Raw genomic sequence first — 19,120 nt, 5'->3', positions numbered from 1 at the left:
GTGACCTTCTGGGCAGGAGAAAGGGAGGTGCGGATGTGGAAAGACAGGTGCTCATGCCAACAGTATGTTAGAAGGGGCAGCCGTTTGATGTGAAGCTGCGTGAACCCCAGCTGTAAGGTACTGTAAGACCTCTGGGAAAGATCTTGTGGCAGGACTGTCCTCCTAGTCCTCTGTGCTCAGGCCATTTCTCTACCTCGCTCCTTTGGCTCCAGGTACGATGCACAGTAGCAGCTTCTGCAGTACCAACTGTTTGAATGTACAGCTACCTAAACAGGAGGGGGTGGGCAGGTCTGGTGGGGTTAGAGAGCCTGCAGGCAGTTGCTGGAGAGTCCTGTCCCCCCTCTGCCCAGACAGAGCGAGTGGTAACCATCTCTTCCTGCACGCTGTTGGTTTGGGGCAAACCAGGACTTACCGTATCTAGACAAGGGTTTTTTCCCCCATTTAACACTGGGGGGAAGCCCCTTGTCTTACAATTGAGTATATGGCAGCATCAGGCAGGCAGCAGTGCCTGCGCCTCCCAGCCCTGCCACCTCTGTACCCCCACCACTCCTCCCCTGCAGCCCCGTCTCCTTCCCCTGTATCATTTCTCCCTCCCTCCCTTACCTTTGCTCTGATGCTGGCAGGCTCCATCTCCGCTGCAGCCTGGTACCCGAAGCACAGAGCAGCGAGCACTGCTGCTACAGAGCGGGGCGGGCACCATGCTCAGTGCCCCAGGCTGCAAGGGGGACAGAGCAAAGGTAAGGGGCAGGTGGAGGGGCAGGCCGGGGCAGGAAAGGAGGAAGGGGGAAAGGGGACTCGAGACTGCAGGGGCCAAAGTGTGCAGAGTGGATAAGGGAGGGGAGGGGGGGACAGGGAGGTGGAAGCCTAAGGCTGTGGGGGGCAGGCACAAGGGGGTTTTGTGGGGGCTGCATGCCTCCCCCACTCTCCCCCCTCATCGCCTGCCCTACCATGTAGTCCCCCATTGGCTCCCCCCACCCCCATCACCCCATCACTTGCAGTGGGGAAGGCGGGGGGGGTGAATTAAGACAATTAGATTCTATCCACAGAAAATTAAAACAAATATATACATTGTCCATGAGTAAAATCTAATTGGAGGGGGGTCATCTTAAATTTCAGGGTCATCTTATATTCAGGGTAAATACAGTAGATCTGGAAGGACTGGAGGCAAGCAGGCACAGCCGTATCACAGGCCTGGGGCAAACAGGCAGAGCCGTATCACCATGCCTGCTCCTACAGCGATAACTATTATATATGTAATCAGCTTTATAAAGAAAAGCCAGTCTGCTCTTTAAATGCTCCACTGCCAAAGCAGTTCTTTGCATTTCATGAGAAATACTAATCTAATACTCATACACAAGCTAATGTTAATGCCCTAAACTGCTTAAATGGGTTTATGGAGTGAAGTGTTTCGGGAGGGTGGGGAATGCAGCGATAGGAAATCTAGTGCCTGTCAACCCAAAAATATATTAGGAACAAGCCTGACAGAATGGCTGTGAACTGTCACAGAACAACAGGAAATCACAAAGGGCAACATTTTTCTCATGTGGCTGACTTCTACTGATTTCGGTCAAGTCCATACTGAAGGTTTCCGGTCTGTTAAAAGGTTCAAGCACTCTCTGCACAGTTTACTGGGTCCTTAATGAGGCAAAATCAGACTAAGTCAATGGGAGTTTTTGGTCTTAATAGGAGCTAGCCCTAATCAAGATCTAGATGAAATCTTCAAGACTTTGCTCAAACAGAAAAAGGCCTGAAAGAAGCACTGAGGTTCCTCTGCCCTGAACACAGAATTCACAGGTAGCGAGAGATAAAAGTCTTAGATCTACTGAAACAATATGTTAAAGAAATAGAAATGAGCACTTCTCAGAAAGGCTTCTAATACCACCTAATAATAGCACTTGCAGTCATTCTCTCCCCTGCAGCCATAATTTATCGACCACAAACTTCTCAGAACTGATAGAAGTTTGCCCATATTAAGCCATCTGGAGAGTAACTCTTCCATCAAGAGGAATTAAAAATGTATTATCTCACCAGCTTTCCCTAAGGATAGGATACAAAAAACTACTCCCTCGCATGCAGCCTATATATCAGAGGGCAACATGTACATCATGCATGATAACAGAAAACATGCATAAAAAATTACAATTCAAATAAGTGTATTTCCTTAAGCCTACATGAAGGATGCATAGTTGTTTGTCTCAAATACAATTCTCATTGCATCTAATTCACACTTTATTTCATGCTCCGGTGGGATGCAGAAGGAATGCTCAGCAATGTTATTACAATGAACCAAATGTAAATGAAATGCATCTATGGCCCATCAGGATGTGCTCTGTCACATTCTTAAAAGGCCCAATCGCACATCACCATCCATGCCAAAAATATAATGGAACCTTCCTTGATGGGAGTCATCTTTAATCAAACGCGTCTCCTCTACACCGAGAGTCACAAGAAGTGAAATTGTACTTTGCACAATTGCAGTCTTGGACTTTAAATCTACTGACATATCAATATTGGCTGAATAGCAGAGCAATAAAAAGGTTCCCCCAGCATTTGCCCCCCCTCAGAATCCATTCCAATTGTGAAGTTATCTGTAGGAGGAAGGATGGTTTTGTGCTCAAGGCAGTGGCTGAGAATGCTAGGTTCAACATTGCAGATCTCTTCTATGACCTCCTTGGGAAGGACGCATTCTCTCTGTGCATCAGATTCACAGCTGCAAAATTGTAACAACAAGATTGGATTGGAAATGGGGCTGTAAACTCTTCAGGACAAGAGTTGTCTTTGACAAGCATAGTGCCCTGATCTCCATCTTGGCCTCTGGATCATTTTCATCCCACTAAGCAAGGGACAGAAATCCAGCATAAACTGGTATAAGTGACTGGAAACCAATTCTCATCTGTAACACAACAGAAGTTCAGTGTATGTAAACTGCTTTCAAAATTGCTGAAAATGGTTTAAGATAAACCTGGATAGATATAGTGTCAGACTTAATGGATTTAATTTAAATCGGTTTATTGAACTTCTGTCCCAGATCCCCTCCAGATTCAAGTTAACTCACAGCCCCCCCCCCCCCCCCCCCCCAGCATCCTGGGGTGCTTTGCACCTCCTCTGCAACTCCTCCCTCGCAGGGTGGACGGGCTGGCCTTGGCCCAAGCTGTCTGCTCCAGCTGAGCAGGAAGGCATGGTCTAGCACCCCCTGGCTTCTGGCCTGGGCCACTGCAGGCAGGTGGCTGCATTTCCAGAATCAGAAGTGAATGTCTGTTCACTTGCTTATCAGTTCAATCTACGTAGCTGAGACTAACCTGCAAAGATCAAATTGATTCAGCCTCAGACTTTTTGACTGTCTGTACTTAGCCCTGAAGTTCAACATAAGGCATTCACCCAAGATTTTGCTGGATAAACTCCTATTGCACTCTTGTGCTTGTGCAGTTCAGTATTTATAACAACAGGATCCAGTCCTGCTTGTGGTCTCTGGACACTGCTGTAATATTAGTAATAAACAAAAAGGAAGCAATAAATAAATTAGTAGAAAGGCAGACAGAAAAGAGACATATGGTCATTTCCCCAACAGCAGTGTTTATGCTTTGCATGTGTTGAAATCATGACTAATATTTCTGAGAAAAGTTAAGCTGTTTTATTCAACAGGATGAGTCCACATCCAACCAGTGGCTTGATCTACATGGCATCATCAGCATACATGACAGAGGATCCAATCAGACACTCTAACTGAATGGCATTTTATCATACATTACAGAGACAATATCCATAGGAGGGACTACAATCATTATACAGGGTAGCCAACCAGCAGGTTCCTAAGGTTTTCCAGCATGAACAAAAAACAGCCACTCAGAAGCAGATCAGAATCAGAAGGTCTACTGCCATACTGTGAAAACCGCAACACTGCTAGTTAAATAATACAGTCCAGGATTTACAAAAAGAATCTATCAGGTATAGTTCATTCTAAGGAAGAAAAGTGCACTGTCGTTATCGTTAAAGGGACTGACACATTTACACTGGTTGCTTAGGAGGGTCTGTACAGAAAAAATATCAGGGTGGGTGCAATTGCTTTAAAGTCAGCACCGATAAATGCATCGCCTCGTCAACAGAAAGACCAACATCACTGAGCCATTGGGGAGATGAGCCAAAGGAACAGCTACACTGGCAACCACCTACTTTGGGGAGTTTGCAAAAGTAGCTTCAAGAAGCAGAGATTTTATTTTCTGGGAGAGGCAGAGACTAAGCATGTGTGAGGGAGCTGATTCACAACTTTTGAATTTGCTCTGCACAGCAGAAATCAACTTCTCCATCACAGACTTGGGCCCTCTGTTGATCTCTCCAGATGGTAAAAGGAGGAATGAAATTTCCTTGCTTGGAAAGGTTTTTACATGAAGATGACCCTTCCGGATGGGCATTACCAGCTTTTTCTTCAGCCAATTTTGTAGACCGTAAAATTTCACCATGTGAGTCACAACAGCACTGTGAATGCCCTGAGGGCTGCAGTCTTAAAGCATACAGAGAGGTATAAATGATTATCATCATAAAGTATATGAGCAGAATTCAGTTACGATGTTTCTACAACACAAGCGTTTTAATTTTGTGCTGAGTTAAACTACAGAAAAATACATTTTAAAAAATGTACAGTAGTCACCCCAAACTGCAATTTGAATGCCTTATTAAAAAAGGGTAGTTTTTCTTAACAAAATGTCTCATTTTTGTTTGTTTTCTTACAAAAAAAGGACTTAAAAAGCAATACACCCGCAGCAGAACATAACTGTACAAAAGAAATCATGATGTGTACAGCTCCAAGTACATTAACTCCAAGCATTTGTTCTGGTGCTCAAAAGGCACTTAAAGAAAAAAAAAAAAAAAAAAATCAATAGTATGAAAAAAGAGCAAAAATAAAGGCAATAATTTAATAGAAAAAACACTGGAGTTTGTACCAGATCTTTAAAAGTAAGGGTGGGGGAAAACAAGCATTGTTTTGCTATCAAGTGATTGTTGGAAGTATTTAAAAAAAGAAAAAAGAAGATTGGCAAAGTGAGTGTTCTCCAGGAACTAAGTGGAAACAATTACTGGCAATGAATACACAATAATCATGCCAAATGGGATTTTTCCCTCTCCCTAAAAGCACATTTGCTGGTTCATTACTAGAACAGACTGACAGACTGTTTGAACATCTGCTGCCCAAAATGACAAAGGCATTGACCTCAGGGTTGGTCTAAGTTTAGGAAAGGGGGGAGGAAAAAAGCATGAAGAAAAATAAACGTCCATATGAACTAATTGTGGTAATTACAAATATCAACAATGTTAATAGACGAGTACGTAAACACCATTTTCCTCTTATAATATTATATTGAGGAACAATAATAGAATCACTACATACAGTACTTTCTCCCCACACTGTACACCGAAAGGTTAGGTTTGTGTTTTTTATTTTATTATTTTTTACATAGAGCTATCTACTAAGTGCAAAGATTTGGTGAGTGGCATTGGCTTTCATCTAATATTAGCCTATTTTTGTACAGTTTACATTTTAACAGTTACTTTCCAGCATTTAAGCAAGTACAGCAATATATAATAGACTGGAACAGGCAAGAGACAGTTAAGAGAAGAGGCTATGTGGAAGTGAAACATGCTTGTGCATTGGACACAGAAAAAGAAAGAACAGCTAATCAGTTCCACTGGGTTTCGATTAAGATCCATCTGTATCCAGTTAAGTAAATGTAAACTTTTACTGCACACAAACATAGGGCTTCCCAGTGTGTCATATGCACATGGATGAGATATGGATGGGATTCCCAGATGAGAAGTGCAACCATTTTCTACATCAACCTGTTAGTCTTTTCCATCTTGACCTTCTGTGATAGAAACATTGGATTTTTCTCTTGGAAATTGGAAAATTTCTGCTTTCTGTGGTGGTTCTGAGGTGTCAGACAGAAAGGCCAAATTAAAAAAAAAAAAAAAAGTCATGTAATACTGAAAGAAGCTGAATGTTAATCCCAACTCCCCTTGGGGCAGGAAGGCATGCCGACTTCTTCTGCTGAAAAACAGCCATTGCAGCAGAAGTCAGGGATATCAAGGGGACAAAAAAGGGAAGGAACAGTTGGGAACCATTGGCACTGCATCTGGGTGGAGATGGAGTGAGACTTGTCAAGATCTGTTTCACATTCAGATCACATATGACCATGTGGAAGTAACCCAAATTAAACCGCAGGTCAACTCTATGAAAACCTGGTCAAGATGCAAAACAAAAATTATAAAGGGGAAAAAAAAACCCAGAGTGTCTTGTATTCAGTGATTAGAGAAGTATTTAACTATCAGACAAAGTATCATGCAATTCCCAGTTCTTTCTGCATATTTTTTTTCTAGGTTAAATGCTCAGAGGAAAAACAAAACGTAATTTCTTTTGCGTAAACTCAAACGGCTGTATCCTATAGTACAGTACAGAAAGTGCAAAAATAGCGCCCCATCAGGTCAGTTACGCGACTGATATGGTCAAATATGGCTCATGCTTTTCATGCAAGAAGACACAATCTGAATCAAGACCCTCATGTACTGCTGTGCAACTATAAATAAAGGAATGTTATCTTATCAATGCCTCCTTGCCTGTTTAGTCCCAATTTTTCAAGATATTAGTTTTAAAAAATGTGTGGGAAAGGGAAATGAAGTATTTCAAAACCGTGTAAGTTAACCCTTATTTATGTTCTACCACAGGTTTCTTATTAGTCCTTGTCCATTCTGAGTCTTCATGACAATCCAAGTTTTGTGGTTTTCCATTTGTACACGCAACACTGTGCTATATCGCGGCGTAGGTATTTATACTCTGTCTTCCCCTACATACAAAAGTGAAGGAATACAATCTGTGATTTGTTCATCTCCACATAATGTATGCCTTGGTGACTGCCCAATAGCCACACCGTTCAAATGAAGGCATCTTAGGAGTGAATTTGGAACAAATTCCACCCAGCCCGATGAAAACTATCATCCGCTATATTCCAAGCTCTTGTTTGTAGGCCAACAGTTGAACAAAACCAGCATGTCTTCCGTTTTGTTTTATATCAACAGCTGCAGAATATAAATTCCAGGCTTGATCTCGTATTGCTTGATGCACAGTTGCTATATACCTCCACGCACACGCGCGCGCGCGCACACACACCCACAGACACGCACACACAAATAGCCTCAAAAAAATAAAACCAACCGAACACCGCTAGAGAAGTTTCAGAGCAAGTTTCTGAGGTAACGCTACTAAAAAAAGAAAGAGTTATTGAACTTTTTACACTTTGTATAGGCTTCTACATAGGATCACGTACTCTCCAGTGACAGTAGGCAGAACAGCCATCTTATCCTGCTGTCCAGGTTCACTGCAATCTTTGTAAATGTTTCTGCATGGACGTGTATATATAATGAACTCATCAGGTCTCGGTACACACACAGGTTTCTCTTCTGAACAGTTCTCCTCGGAGCATATTTTTTCTTCTCTCTTTCCATTTCAACAAATGGGACCATTTGGAGAGTTGCGGTTTCCCCTTTGAAAATCCAGATGATGACTTTCTCCCCATAACCAGCATCCCCTTGGTGTGGAGCTACATGGTACCTGATTTATCCGAGGAGCTATTGGGGAAAATCTTCTCCGTCGGTGTCACCGCGGGGCTGCCCATTCCTGAACTGCTACTGCTGCTTGATCGGTGTTGAACCACTGGCCTGACGGGTCTCATGGGCGGAGGCCTCAGCTGAGCGCCTGCAAGCCGGGCTGAGAGGGCGGGCTTGAACGTAGTCATCATTTCGGTGGTGGAGCTACTGCTGCGTCTCATGGCAGCGTCGGGGTCTCGGATCATGATGGTGTGAAGCGGACTGGCAGGCTCCGAATTGACAGAGCCCATTGGAGGATTCTTCATTGGCTCCAGGGTGTCGAGGACGACATCCGGGGCCTGCTTCACAGTGTTTTGTCTCTCCAGCTCACGCAGCTCATTCAGTGCAGTGCTCATGGTTTTCTCAATGTCCTGCGAATGCGACAAACAAAACAGACATCAGTATCCCTGCATTTCAGTGCCGATTGGGCTGTACCCTGTAGTGAACTATTTTTGTCTTCCCCATAGCTTTAATCTCTGTCTGGCCATGGCCCATGATCTCAAATAATGCTGAGAAATCCTGAGCCTTTGCAACTCCCACTCACCTGAAGGGATGGCAGCTGCTCATCTCTCAGGATGTGTCCCTCTGTACAAGAAGCTGGTTTTGCAACTCAGGGCATGTCTACATTGCCTCTGTAACACTAGTAGTGTAGACTAAGCCTACCTCTCTGCTTCCCTCTCCAGATACCCCAAGCACAGAACGGAGGCAGCAGGGACAGTCCAGGGATCCCCCTCAAACAGTGTTATTGAGAGCTATCGCTGACATGGGAAGGGTTTAGTTTTCAGTGACAGCCGAAAGAACACTATAAAGACAGTGAAGACGTACCCCCAGATAATCCAAGCATGTACTAGCCCACGAGAACCAGAGTGAGTGACTGCCTGAGAAGCAGAGGCTTCCTCAGTACAATCCACGTACTGTACAAGAAGTAGATAAGAGGCATAAAACGGTGAAAAAGAAAATGACATTGCAAGAATGCTTTCTATTTTGGCAGGTTAGGTTTTAAATGCAGCACTTGAACTCACACCCTCCCACAGTACCCCATACAATTGCTAGACAGTACCCCATACTATTGCCATATACTCCATGTTCCCACCACGTCTTCTCCTCAGTTTGACACCTGGGAAATTTGCTCTACGGTCAGTTAGTAATGAGAGAGGAAATCATGAGAATAAGCCTAAGGGACGCATCTGCTGTGAGTATGGGCTTGGTCACCAAGAGTTATTTCTGCTACTTGTCCATCAGATGTGCATTTTGATTGCTTCAGCAGTTGAGACCAGATTACAGACTTCATTGTGGTCTTTAATTCCAGGCTGTGCGAGCATAGGAGAGGCAAAACAAATTCCCACCGCTGAAGGGAAACTGGCAGGCACGCACAAACACACACATTTTCATCATGAAGAGGGAGAGCTTAAAAAACTATATATCAACTATTTTAGTGTGGGTTCTGCAAGCTTAAGCTTTAGGTCCAGATTCTGCCATGTACTCATGCCAAGGAGAATCTGACTCTAACAGGTTAACATTTTATCACAAGTCGGTTCACGTTCTGGCAAAAGCCTTTGTTTTCCGCTAAAATCCCCAAGTCTTAGACCTGCTCCAAGTGGCATCACAGTCTGTGGAAAGATATTACTGGAAGGTGGATCGAGGCATTGGGGAAACTGGCACAATTTTAATTTGCTCTCACATCCCTGGTGCTTCTCTAAATGGAAGACCTCTAAGTCTAAGAATTAGTCATTTGGCCTCAGTGGCTCCAACTGGGCCACCTTCTGTAAGATACAGCCAGACAGTCTCAGATTTCTTACTAACAGGAAAAAGTGGTTCTGTATATTAGCTTATAAATACAGGGTTAGATGGACATTTTGGTTTGCTGGGACTAGTAACTAAGTGAACAATATTCCCAGGCTAACAATGCACCAGTGCCAGCTTTCATGGCGGCAATGTGTGAAGTGTTAAACAAGAAGCTCTCACTGGCGCACACGATGCATTCATTTCATATGGCTGACTGGTTTGTAAATTAAAAATCAAAACACTGTGCCACCTGCTTGGAATACAAAGAGTCCCCATCTTCCTAAGAACAGCAGACTAGAATAATGATATTTACAACAAATGCACGACGGAAAGGAAAAATAGCTCAGATATTTTAGAAATAAAATGAAACTGTGAATACTTGTTGCACATATATCATAGGAACGATCAGGGACAAACACGCTGACATCAGTCGATGGCACATACCAAAAAGGCTTAAGGTGTGAAAAGCTCTAGATCAAGAACAAGCAGCTAAGCAAAACATCGTGGCAACCAACCACCATCTTGCAGAGGAGGGCAACACAGTGCTTCTTGCTGAGTGCCTGGCAAATGTTTCTTACAGGCTGCTTGTCATACAACTTCCTAAGGAAACCTGACACAGCCTTCCATTATCACTCACCTTGTGCTGCCATTTGCATCTATAGTAAGTAAGGGTAAATTTTTAATTCCTCACTCCGATGAATGGTACCATTTTACATCCACCTTACCCAACCCAAATGGCAACACAGGAGAGAATCTGGGGCCCTTTTTTTTCCTTTGGATCATCCATTCTCTGATTGTGCACGTGTTCTTGCTTCTGTGGCCCACAGCAGACCCCTGAGTAAACATCTTGTGCTGCAGGGTCCTAGTGACCCACGACCATTAACACATCTAATTTAGGTACAATTCTCCCAATATAAGCATATTAGTCCTGAATATCTTGCCTAGATTCTAATATAACTCCATCTCTCTCAATTCCTCTCAAAGTTTCCAGAAGAGGGAGCATTCTTTGCTTCCAGTCCTCTGCCTCTGAGACACCATTAACAAGGCTACAAGTAGTTGCATGTCAGTGCATGGACAGATTGATCCTGTGTAAAATTTCCAAGTGCTTTGGAAAGGCTCTAAGAGTGTTTTATTTCCTCTTCAGTCCCCATTGCACAGAGAGCCAGTTCATGGCCCTATTACCTCTGCAAGTGCCTCTGCTTCCAGAGATTTTTGATCTCCAAGGCTGCTGTGCCGTGTAGAGCCACAGGTTGATCTCAGTGGATGACCATCAGACAAGGCCTTCCTGTCTGGATAATTGATGCTGCCTGCACTGCCAAATGTTGCCATTCTGCGCTTCTCGGGACTCTCAATCCTGCCTCTGTTGAGCGGTATTTTGTGGGGACTGCTTGGACAGGCTGCTGCTCGAGGAGGGGTGTCAATACTGCTTGGACAGGCTGCTGCTCGAGGAGGGGGGTCAGCCCCTGGACCCATTCCTCTTGGTGGGCTATGGGTGTCACCTCCACTCCGACGCCGGGGAATCGCTGCTCCATCAGATCTCAACCTTACCCTGCAAAGAAGTCATTGAAGGCAATTAGACTACATCATTACCCAGCATTTCAAAGACACGTGGTTGCATGCTGGGAAATCCACAATGTATCAGCTCTGAAAGCCTGCATCAAGTCAAGCACAAGCCTTTCAACTTGAGAGAACCCCATCAACAGGGGAGACATAGATTTTGCAGAGTGCCAAGAAGTGGAAAGCATCACATTTTCTCGGGTTGGTTGAATTAATAGATCTATTTGGCTCCTTTCCAGTTTAAACACGGCGTAAACAGTACAAATTGTTCTGCACTTCTTACTGAATCTGTGCACTCTACCTCTCCTGCCCCATGCAGTTTATTGCCTGTCACATAGAGGACTCGGATCACCCTTGCATTCATATGAAAGCGAGCCAATTTGCCTACCGGCCCATTACTCCCCCAAATCCATAGTCTGGAATATGATCTGTCGGAGACTGGATGTCATTCTTTGATGAGGCTTTATCATCCAGCAGGGGCCCACTGCTTGCCTCGCTGTCTGCCTTCTGACTCAAACTGTCGGAGAATGCATCATCCCTGTGAAAAATGAAACTGTATCAGGCAGGCAGATAATGGAGTGCTTTTCACAAGAGAAGATTGCATCTCCTTAGCGTGTGTACCTTTCGAGTCCTAATGCACCTACTCAAACCAAGGGAAAAATAAACGTTCATCATTAGCACTCAACAAGGAGATAGCAGAGTCCAGTGGAAGAACAAGCGGCAAGGTAGTGGGGTGGGAAACTTGACTCTGCCACCAACTCATTGGGTCACCATGGGCATATGCCTAACCTGGAAATCAATCCCAGCCCAGATGTTGGATATGAACACTACCAACCCAGATCCAAAAGGAATCAAGGTCACAGATCTGACCTACATCTGAACGGTGTTAGAACACAAATGTGAACCTCTGACCGACCTCTACAAACTTCTCTGAGCTAAGGGAATTAGGTGCCTAAATCCCCCTATCATTCAATAAAACATCTATTTCCTTGGGCTCCTTTGGGAATCTCAGCTCTAAGCCTGTACGTAAACACCAGAATAAACTGAGAGCGTTTCAAGAATGCAGAGCTCTGCAGTGACTCCCGCTCATGACAACAGACCTTCGACCATTCGCAGATAGCTTAAATCTGTGGCGCTCAAACTTTTTCTTAAGCAGGCTGGATATGACTGGTGGGCCTGATATGGCACCTAGGGCAGGTGTGGCAGGGCCTCATCCAGCCACACACAGGATGCCAGGAGGCAGCCCAGCCTGATCCAGCCCTGCTGCGGGGGGGTCATGGCCCGGTCTTGATCAAGCCCTGCGGTGGGGAAGGGAACATGGCCCAGCTCCAACCCCATGATGCACAGAGAAGGGAGCGTAGCCTGGCCTGTATCTACCTGTGCTGGCGTAGGGGGTGTGGGAATTTGGCAGTGGTGGAGGGTGGCCATTGCTCACCCACCATCAAATTTCCCAATCCATGGGGAGCTCTGCAAGCCAGATGCAATTGCTCCCAAACTGCATTTGGCCATAGGCTGGAGGTTGAATGCCCCTGGCTTAAATCCCAGTGGTGGAAATCAGATATCTGTAGACAGCCAAATCAGGCTAACAATTGATGTGGCAGCCTAACTTTAAGCCATGGAATCTGACCATTCTTGCCCAACAAAGGTTGCCTACTCACATGTCCTGGACCACTATGTACTGATGAGGTATGAGACCATCCACACCATTATGGCGCCCTTCCCACCAGTCCTCTGATGCACGATGATACAAGAGGAGTGAGGCTCCCTTCTTGAAGGAGAGTTCTCGTGGGGACCGTCCAATGTAGTCAAACTTTGCTATTGCTTCAATCTGTTCAACTTCTGCAGAGGAAAAATGTAGACATATGAAATGTTACTTGTAAAGCCACGTGTACCCAGGCAATTTCTAATACTGCCTATGCTTCCAAAAAGCATCTCGTATGAAATACAGACCATTCTTCTTACATCGCTAAAGTCTCCTTGGTTTTCCCAAGTCCTTAGTTTCTCTCAGAAGCTAAAGGCATGTAAGAAGAGCCGCAAAATGAATGGGAAGTCATTTTATCTCCAGTAAATCATGTTTCTAGGTGTGCCACCATATTTATCTATTTCCACCCATAGTAAGAGGATTGTTTCATATGGCCACAGGCCTCATGCTTTTCTAGACTGGGGGCCGCTGTAGATTTTTCACTCACAAGCTTTGAGCAAACCACCTCTCAGTTACTGCATCTGATTGGGTTACATTCTCTTCTCTTTCTTCTGCAGACACAGTTTGGTCTGAACTATTGATGAGTAGCAAATCCTGTTTGGGGATTCCCATAGGAAGAATGAAAACAAGACCTGAGTGATACAGATAGCCACCACCCATCATCAGATCATGCTTGGAGACTTCCCTCAGTCCTGAGCACACCAGTTCCCCATGCCTGCCAATCTTAACAGCACCATTCACCAGCTATTTAAGAATCAGCATCTACCCGCCTGATTTCCAAGGGAACTCAGTTTCCATTTAGGCAGCAGATTTCTGGCCAGAAATGCCACAATGAAAACAGCTTGGTGCTGCAGTCTGTTGGAAAGCTGGCTTTTATTGTGGTGGCTAAATAAGAACAGGGCTCTTCTGAAAAAATCTCTCAAATTGTGGGTGCCAAGCACTTGAAAATCTGTTCTAGCAACAGCAACATCTCCCTCCGGACTGAGATGGTGACCAACTGCAGGGTACCTCACAGAGCTGTTTATCTGAGGATTGCAAATTATTGGATAGACACAGCAGCATGTCACCCCCTCCCCCCCAGAAGAGCCAGCTCTGGGTGCCAGCAAGAGAATGGTTAATGCAACTTGATTTTAAGACACCCAATTGTCTTTCAAGCAAGCTCCAAGACTGGCAATGCAGAAAAATGGGGACTGACAGGGCCAACAGTGATGCTAAATAGGGCAAATTACCCTAGATCTTTCACATCTGTCACATTTTCATTAAAATAGGGAAAACTTTCTCCATTCCATCTGCCACCTCTGCAAACTGCAGACTCAACACCCAGTGGTAGATGAGGATATGACCTCCCTTTTAACTTAGCAGCCAAGTCTGAGGTGAGCTGCTGGGGAGCAGAATCTGTCAGACCCTGAATCACTTTCCAGCTTTTTGCTCTCTCATGCCTGATGGGTCACCCAAAGATATGTGCTTTCACCAATATGAACAATGTGACATTTGGGGCTATTACAGGAGGATCCATGGAGGGAGCTCTCTCTGGAGAAAATACAATACAGGGGGCTATCCCAGCCGTGATGAAATATTGGGTTTCTCTGCAGGGCGGGTGTAGGGGGGAGGGCGGGCGTGGAGAAGAGAAAGGGAGCATGTACATTTCTAAAATAATGCTACTCCTCTTCTCCACACATGCATCACAGTTAATCACCCGGAAACTCCAATCAGAACTATTAATGTGACCATCCAAGCATAAAATTGGCTAAATGGCAGCTTGCTCTCCTTCACCTTTTAGTCACATTAGCGCCTGTTTGTTGCTAACACTGACAAATGTAACCTGCTTTCTTCCTTAAAAATTCATCTTCAATCATGTGAATGATCATCTTCTCCCCCCTGCTTTTGTACTGTCATCTTGCAGCACAACAATTAGGGCCGCTAATGCTGTCCCCACATCAAGTGTCAGAAAGACACTGGGGTTTCTTCAGCAGCAGCAGAAATCAATGGAAATAATGGCCATAAAGAGAGCAGACAACAGGTGTGCATAACCATGCATCATGCAGGGTTTTAAAGTGCACTTCCATTCTGCAAAGTAACTCTATGAAAACAGCATCAGCAGGTTCTGGGTTTATTGTCTCTCTGTAATGTCAGGTCATATTTTCTTAGCTCACCCTTTCTTTCTTTTCCCCTAATGGCCAGAGCTGCAGATTCAATCTAGGACATGGAAATCAAACTAGTTCCTTCTGGTCTGCACATAATATTCTGTGATGAAACTTTTCCAGGCCAAGCTTGGTCCTTAAAATCACCCATGAAATGCTTTTGCCATCAGCATGTGTTGCACAGATTCTACTGAGAGCAAAACTAGACTCGACACGTGGAATTTAGTTAATCATGTGCTGTTGCCACAGAATCTGGCTCAGGCTCTGGTGGCTGGGTCAGCTCCACCTGTCTCTCACGTTCACACAGCAAGGTCCTCATTGCTCTTGCCCAAATCATGCATAAAACTGTGTGACAGTGACCGCTGGATAAAGACAAGGCCAAATGCCAGATGTGTCCCTTTAATTCCAAATGAAAAAGAAAAAGAGAGAACTGTTGGGACTACTGGAAGCACAAGGAGCAATTTTAAATGCATTCTTTTAAAGATAACATTGTGGAATGAGATTGAAATTAAGCCTTTGCCCTAATGCACACCCTGTGGTCTATGCTGATTGGATCCCTATATAAGGAGTGCTTATCAACAGGCACATGCACCGTCAAACATACCAACATCTTCTGCCCTAAATGGCCACATGTTAGTCCAGGCTTATTTGATTAGAAGGAAAATACACGCTGCTTTCCCGCACACACAGCTCTTCCCAGGCAGACTCAATTTTCCGCTGTTTATGTCTACCACTTACCGTCGTCACTGGTGTGCGGCTCCGTGCCGTTGTCATGGTCTGCTTCGTCGATGGTGCCTGGCTCACTGTGGGGGCTGTCACTAACATGAAACATTGTGGGGAGGGAATGAAGAAAGATATATATGTAGCATTAAGAAAATAGTTTAAATTTTCCTGCCAGGCTATGCAGTAAGGAAATATGTTCTTGAGATGAAATGCTAGCCCTACTGACATCTAGCTGGAGTTTTGCCTTCGACTTCAATGGGACACAGGATTTTCCACCCTTCATTGCCACGTTTGGTTTAAATCAAGGCAGATCTCTGAACGTGCTCTCAGAATTGGACCAGTTCACATTGTGACCTCTTTTTTCCTACTATCCTGCACCTTCTGTTATTCTCTACTCCTGTGCAAAGTGATACCAAATTAGAACGTTCCACGCTCGCCCACACACAAAGAGCAGCATTTTACACGTCTTTTGTGCAAGCCTTCACGGGGACATGTAGCACAAAGGAGGGATGAAACAGGCTCACAGAGACTTCCAATCACCTCAAGCTTGCAACTGAGATGATTATAAAACACCAACCTGGAAACACTCCAATTTGAACCCAAGTTTTGGAGTCTCAAATACAACCCAAATTCCTAGGTATCATGTTATACAGATCTGATCTGAGCCTGTCTCTATGTCCTAAAGTTACCCCTTTATTGTAAACATTAAAGGACAATTTGTACAGTAGAAAATGAACTCTTGCCCATTTAACCCATTTCCAGTATTCAAGAACATCAAATACCACTGTCCTTCCTCAGTAAAAATCCAATTTGATGAAACTGTTCCTCTAACAAGGCAGAAGAACCTAGCAGCACCCAGAGCAAAGGTACCAAGCCAGACACTGGTTGAGGACATTTATCCAGTGGGAGCACTGTCTAAATACAGACTGAGAGAGCAAAAAACTATATGAGTTTGCTCAATATACTTAGCAACTTGTCTATATTACAAGGATCATGCCCCATGGCTAACAGAGACCTGCTGATAAGACCCCTAGTACAGACACAGCGTTTCTGCCAGCAACTCTTCTGTCGTTCAAGGGAGTTGATACAGCTCTAGTAGTGGAAAAACTTTCTGCCAGCAGAGGTATCTGCACCGCAAGGCCTGGCTCCCTTAGCCCAGCTAATATAGTTAATATAATTAAAGCAGCAGAAGTTCTATAGCATCCATAGGCCAAGCCTCAGGTCAAGAGAAATATAGTTCCAGTTGGCCTAATACCCAGGTTGTTTTGGGTTTTTTTTTTTATGAACAAGCTTCAATAAGTCTTAGACTAATGGGATTTTTGTTAAGCTCCAGCGTACAGATTTTTAAGGGAAAAATATTTTCTTCTGAAGTGTTTGCAGATCTTTATAGCACTGAACTCTAATGCCAGAGAACCAGGAAAGGAAACTGACGAGAAACATGGTGAAACAGACTTTCCTTTTTCACCAGCAAAGTCAATAGGAATGAAATGCACTACCAAGATGTATTACTAGGATAAAGACATTAGGTTGGTAGAATTATCTTAAGTTTACCAATTAAAGTATTTGTACCAAGGTAAGGGCACAGTCAGCAAGGGATAGAGCAAGGTCCTCCGTTACTATAAACCCCTGTGGCACTATTGAAATTGATGTAGCTACATCAAACTTACACCATCTGAGAATCTCATTCACTAAGTTTGTGAAAGAAGTGCATATTGTTGGCAAAAAGGAATCAAAACATTTTAGGTTAGGGTTTACCCCAGTTCTGGGGATTAGACCCAAAATCCTGATCCCACCCCCGCCCCGGCTCTCAAGTAGTCATCCTTACAAGCCATTTCCCTGAAATCACACAATCTAAATTAACCATTTTTTTCACCCAGAAGCATGTGGTAGCCCTGCTGTCCATCCCAGTCCCACAGCCTCACTCTTCATTTACAGTGGAAGAGGATTAAAGCTAGGAAGGAGGTGTGGCTTTGTTAAGAACATAAAAGTCACTTATAATTCATAAAGTGGTTAAACTCCCTTATTTTGATTACCCATTCCTTACCAGTACTCTTCTCCACCAGTCATGCATTTCTCATAAACAGGTCCCTCCAGCTCCCTATGGCTGGGGAAGATGCCCTCATGATTGATGATGATGGTTTTTATAACCTCGTTGACATGAGCCTGGCAGGAGACTGGATCCTGCCCATCTGGAATATGCATCAAAGTTGGTCCAAAGCAGATGGCCAGGTTGTAGGGATCCATCATGTTCTCATCGCTGTACTGTGACAAGCTGCAAACACAAGCATCCCACAGGTAAAGCACTGAGCTTGTCTACTGTTAGCTCAAAAAAATTCTCAGCACAAAAATAGCACTGCACAGAAAGTGCCGTCAGCCACAGCCAGGAAACACAATAAGATAGAGGAGATAGACAACCACCAAAGTACCAGACAATCTTGGACATGACGGGCTCTGAAAAACAGGGGAACGAGCTATTCAGGTAAACAGGAACAGATAAACAGACTCACTGATTGAGGAAAGCAAAGAGATATCTCATGACGACAATGACAGCTCGGGACAGGGTTATGATGATTTGCTGGATCTGGTGAACTCTTTCGGCAGGGTTCTCGATTTCTGGAACACAAGAACACAGGGTGGACCTCATGGCTGGACACTGACCTAAAGGCATCTAGTCACTATTGATGCAAGAAGGCACAGACTACTGTTCAGAACGAGTAGCCCGGCATGTAAGGGAAACAATACACATTTTGAGCTTTCATTTATGATTTAACACTGAAGGAAGAAATATAGAATCACATGTTAAACCTGCCTGACAAAACTGTGAAGTCATATGTGTATATTAGTGCCAAGAAGGCTAGAAGGGCCCATTCAATCATGTAGACAGTCTAATTGTACATCATAGGGTGTCTGGGTAAAACTTAATGGCCTCTGTCAAACTCAACCATTCTACTTAGGCCAACTATTTCAGTCCTCAAAAAACATAAGATATGCTACAGGTGAGGAATAAATTCTTCAGCCACTTAAAACTGAAGATATTTCACCGGCTTTATTTTATTCTCAGTATTTCCCCATTTGGAGACATATTTCCCACTTCCCAAGAGAACATCCTATAACCACCCAGCTCAGAAGACATCAGGAGTATCTGCTGAAGCTGGCACACCGCACAGTCAAAAATGCCAGATCCCTGAGCCCGTAAGTCGAGCAAGCAAGAGAGCATAGCTGTAGCTCAACAAGGTGCCATTCCCTCAGGGGAATGTAGTGTTGAGTCGAGCTTCCTGATGCCAGAGTTATATCTATGATTTGTTTTAACCAATAATTGTCTAATGTAAGAAAAAAAGGAAAAGACATTCTGGCAAAAAAAATTCTTTCAGAATTTTCCTTTCTTTGAAGAAAACATTTTATTCTTTCTCTGTTTGTTATCATTTGCTACAATCTTTTCCTGTCTCAGACTCCTTTTCTTTTCTACTTTTATTTTTTTGAAACCCAGAGGAACAAAAGTGCCGCGACAATTCAAACATTTCCCTGCAAGGTGTTTGAATGAAATGTCACAGAGATGTCAATGGTCACAGTCGTTACAAATCAC

General features: G+C 44.1%; 1 protein-coding gene across 2 annotated transcripts in view; it reads right to left on the bottom strand.

The window, feature by feature from the left end:
• Positions 1-3,615: 3,615 nt before the first annotated feature.
• The window catches only part of SRGAP3 (SLIT-ROBO Rho GTPase activating protein 3), a 209,503-nt gene continuing 193,998 nt past the window's right edge, over positions 3,616-19,120 (bottom strand). For both annotated transcript variants that reach the window (XM_025204779.1, XM_025204778.1), the window contains exons 16-22: positions 18,045-18,150; positions 17,582-17,809; positions 15,553-15,632; positions 12,630-12,810; positions 11,360-11,509; positions 10,597-10,963; positions 3,616-8,000 (exon numbers count right to left, since the gene is read on the bottom strand). In XM_025204779.1, the coding sequence (XP_025060564.1) occupies positions 7,584-8,000; positions 10,597-10,963; positions 11,360-11,509; positions 12,630-12,810; positions 15,553-15,632; positions 17,582-17,809; positions 18,045-18,150 (1,529 nt within the window). In that variant the 3' untranslated portion in view covers positions 3,616-7,583. The remainder of the gene's footprint in view (positions 8,001-10,596; positions 10,964-11,359; positions 11,510-12,629; positions 12,811-15,552; positions 15,633-17,581; positions 17,810-18,044; positions 18,151-19,120) is intronic.

This window comes from Alligator sinensis, unplaced genomic scaffold (assembly GCF_000455745.1).
Source record: "Alligator sinensis unplaced genomic scaffold, ASM45574v1 scaffold451_1, whole genome shotgun sequence".
Classification (NCBI taxonomy): domain Eukaryota; kingdom Metazoa; phylum Chordata; order Crocodylia; family Alligatoridae; genus Alligator; species Alligator sinensis.
This window is presented reverse-complemented; position numbering and strand designations above follow the sequence as displayed.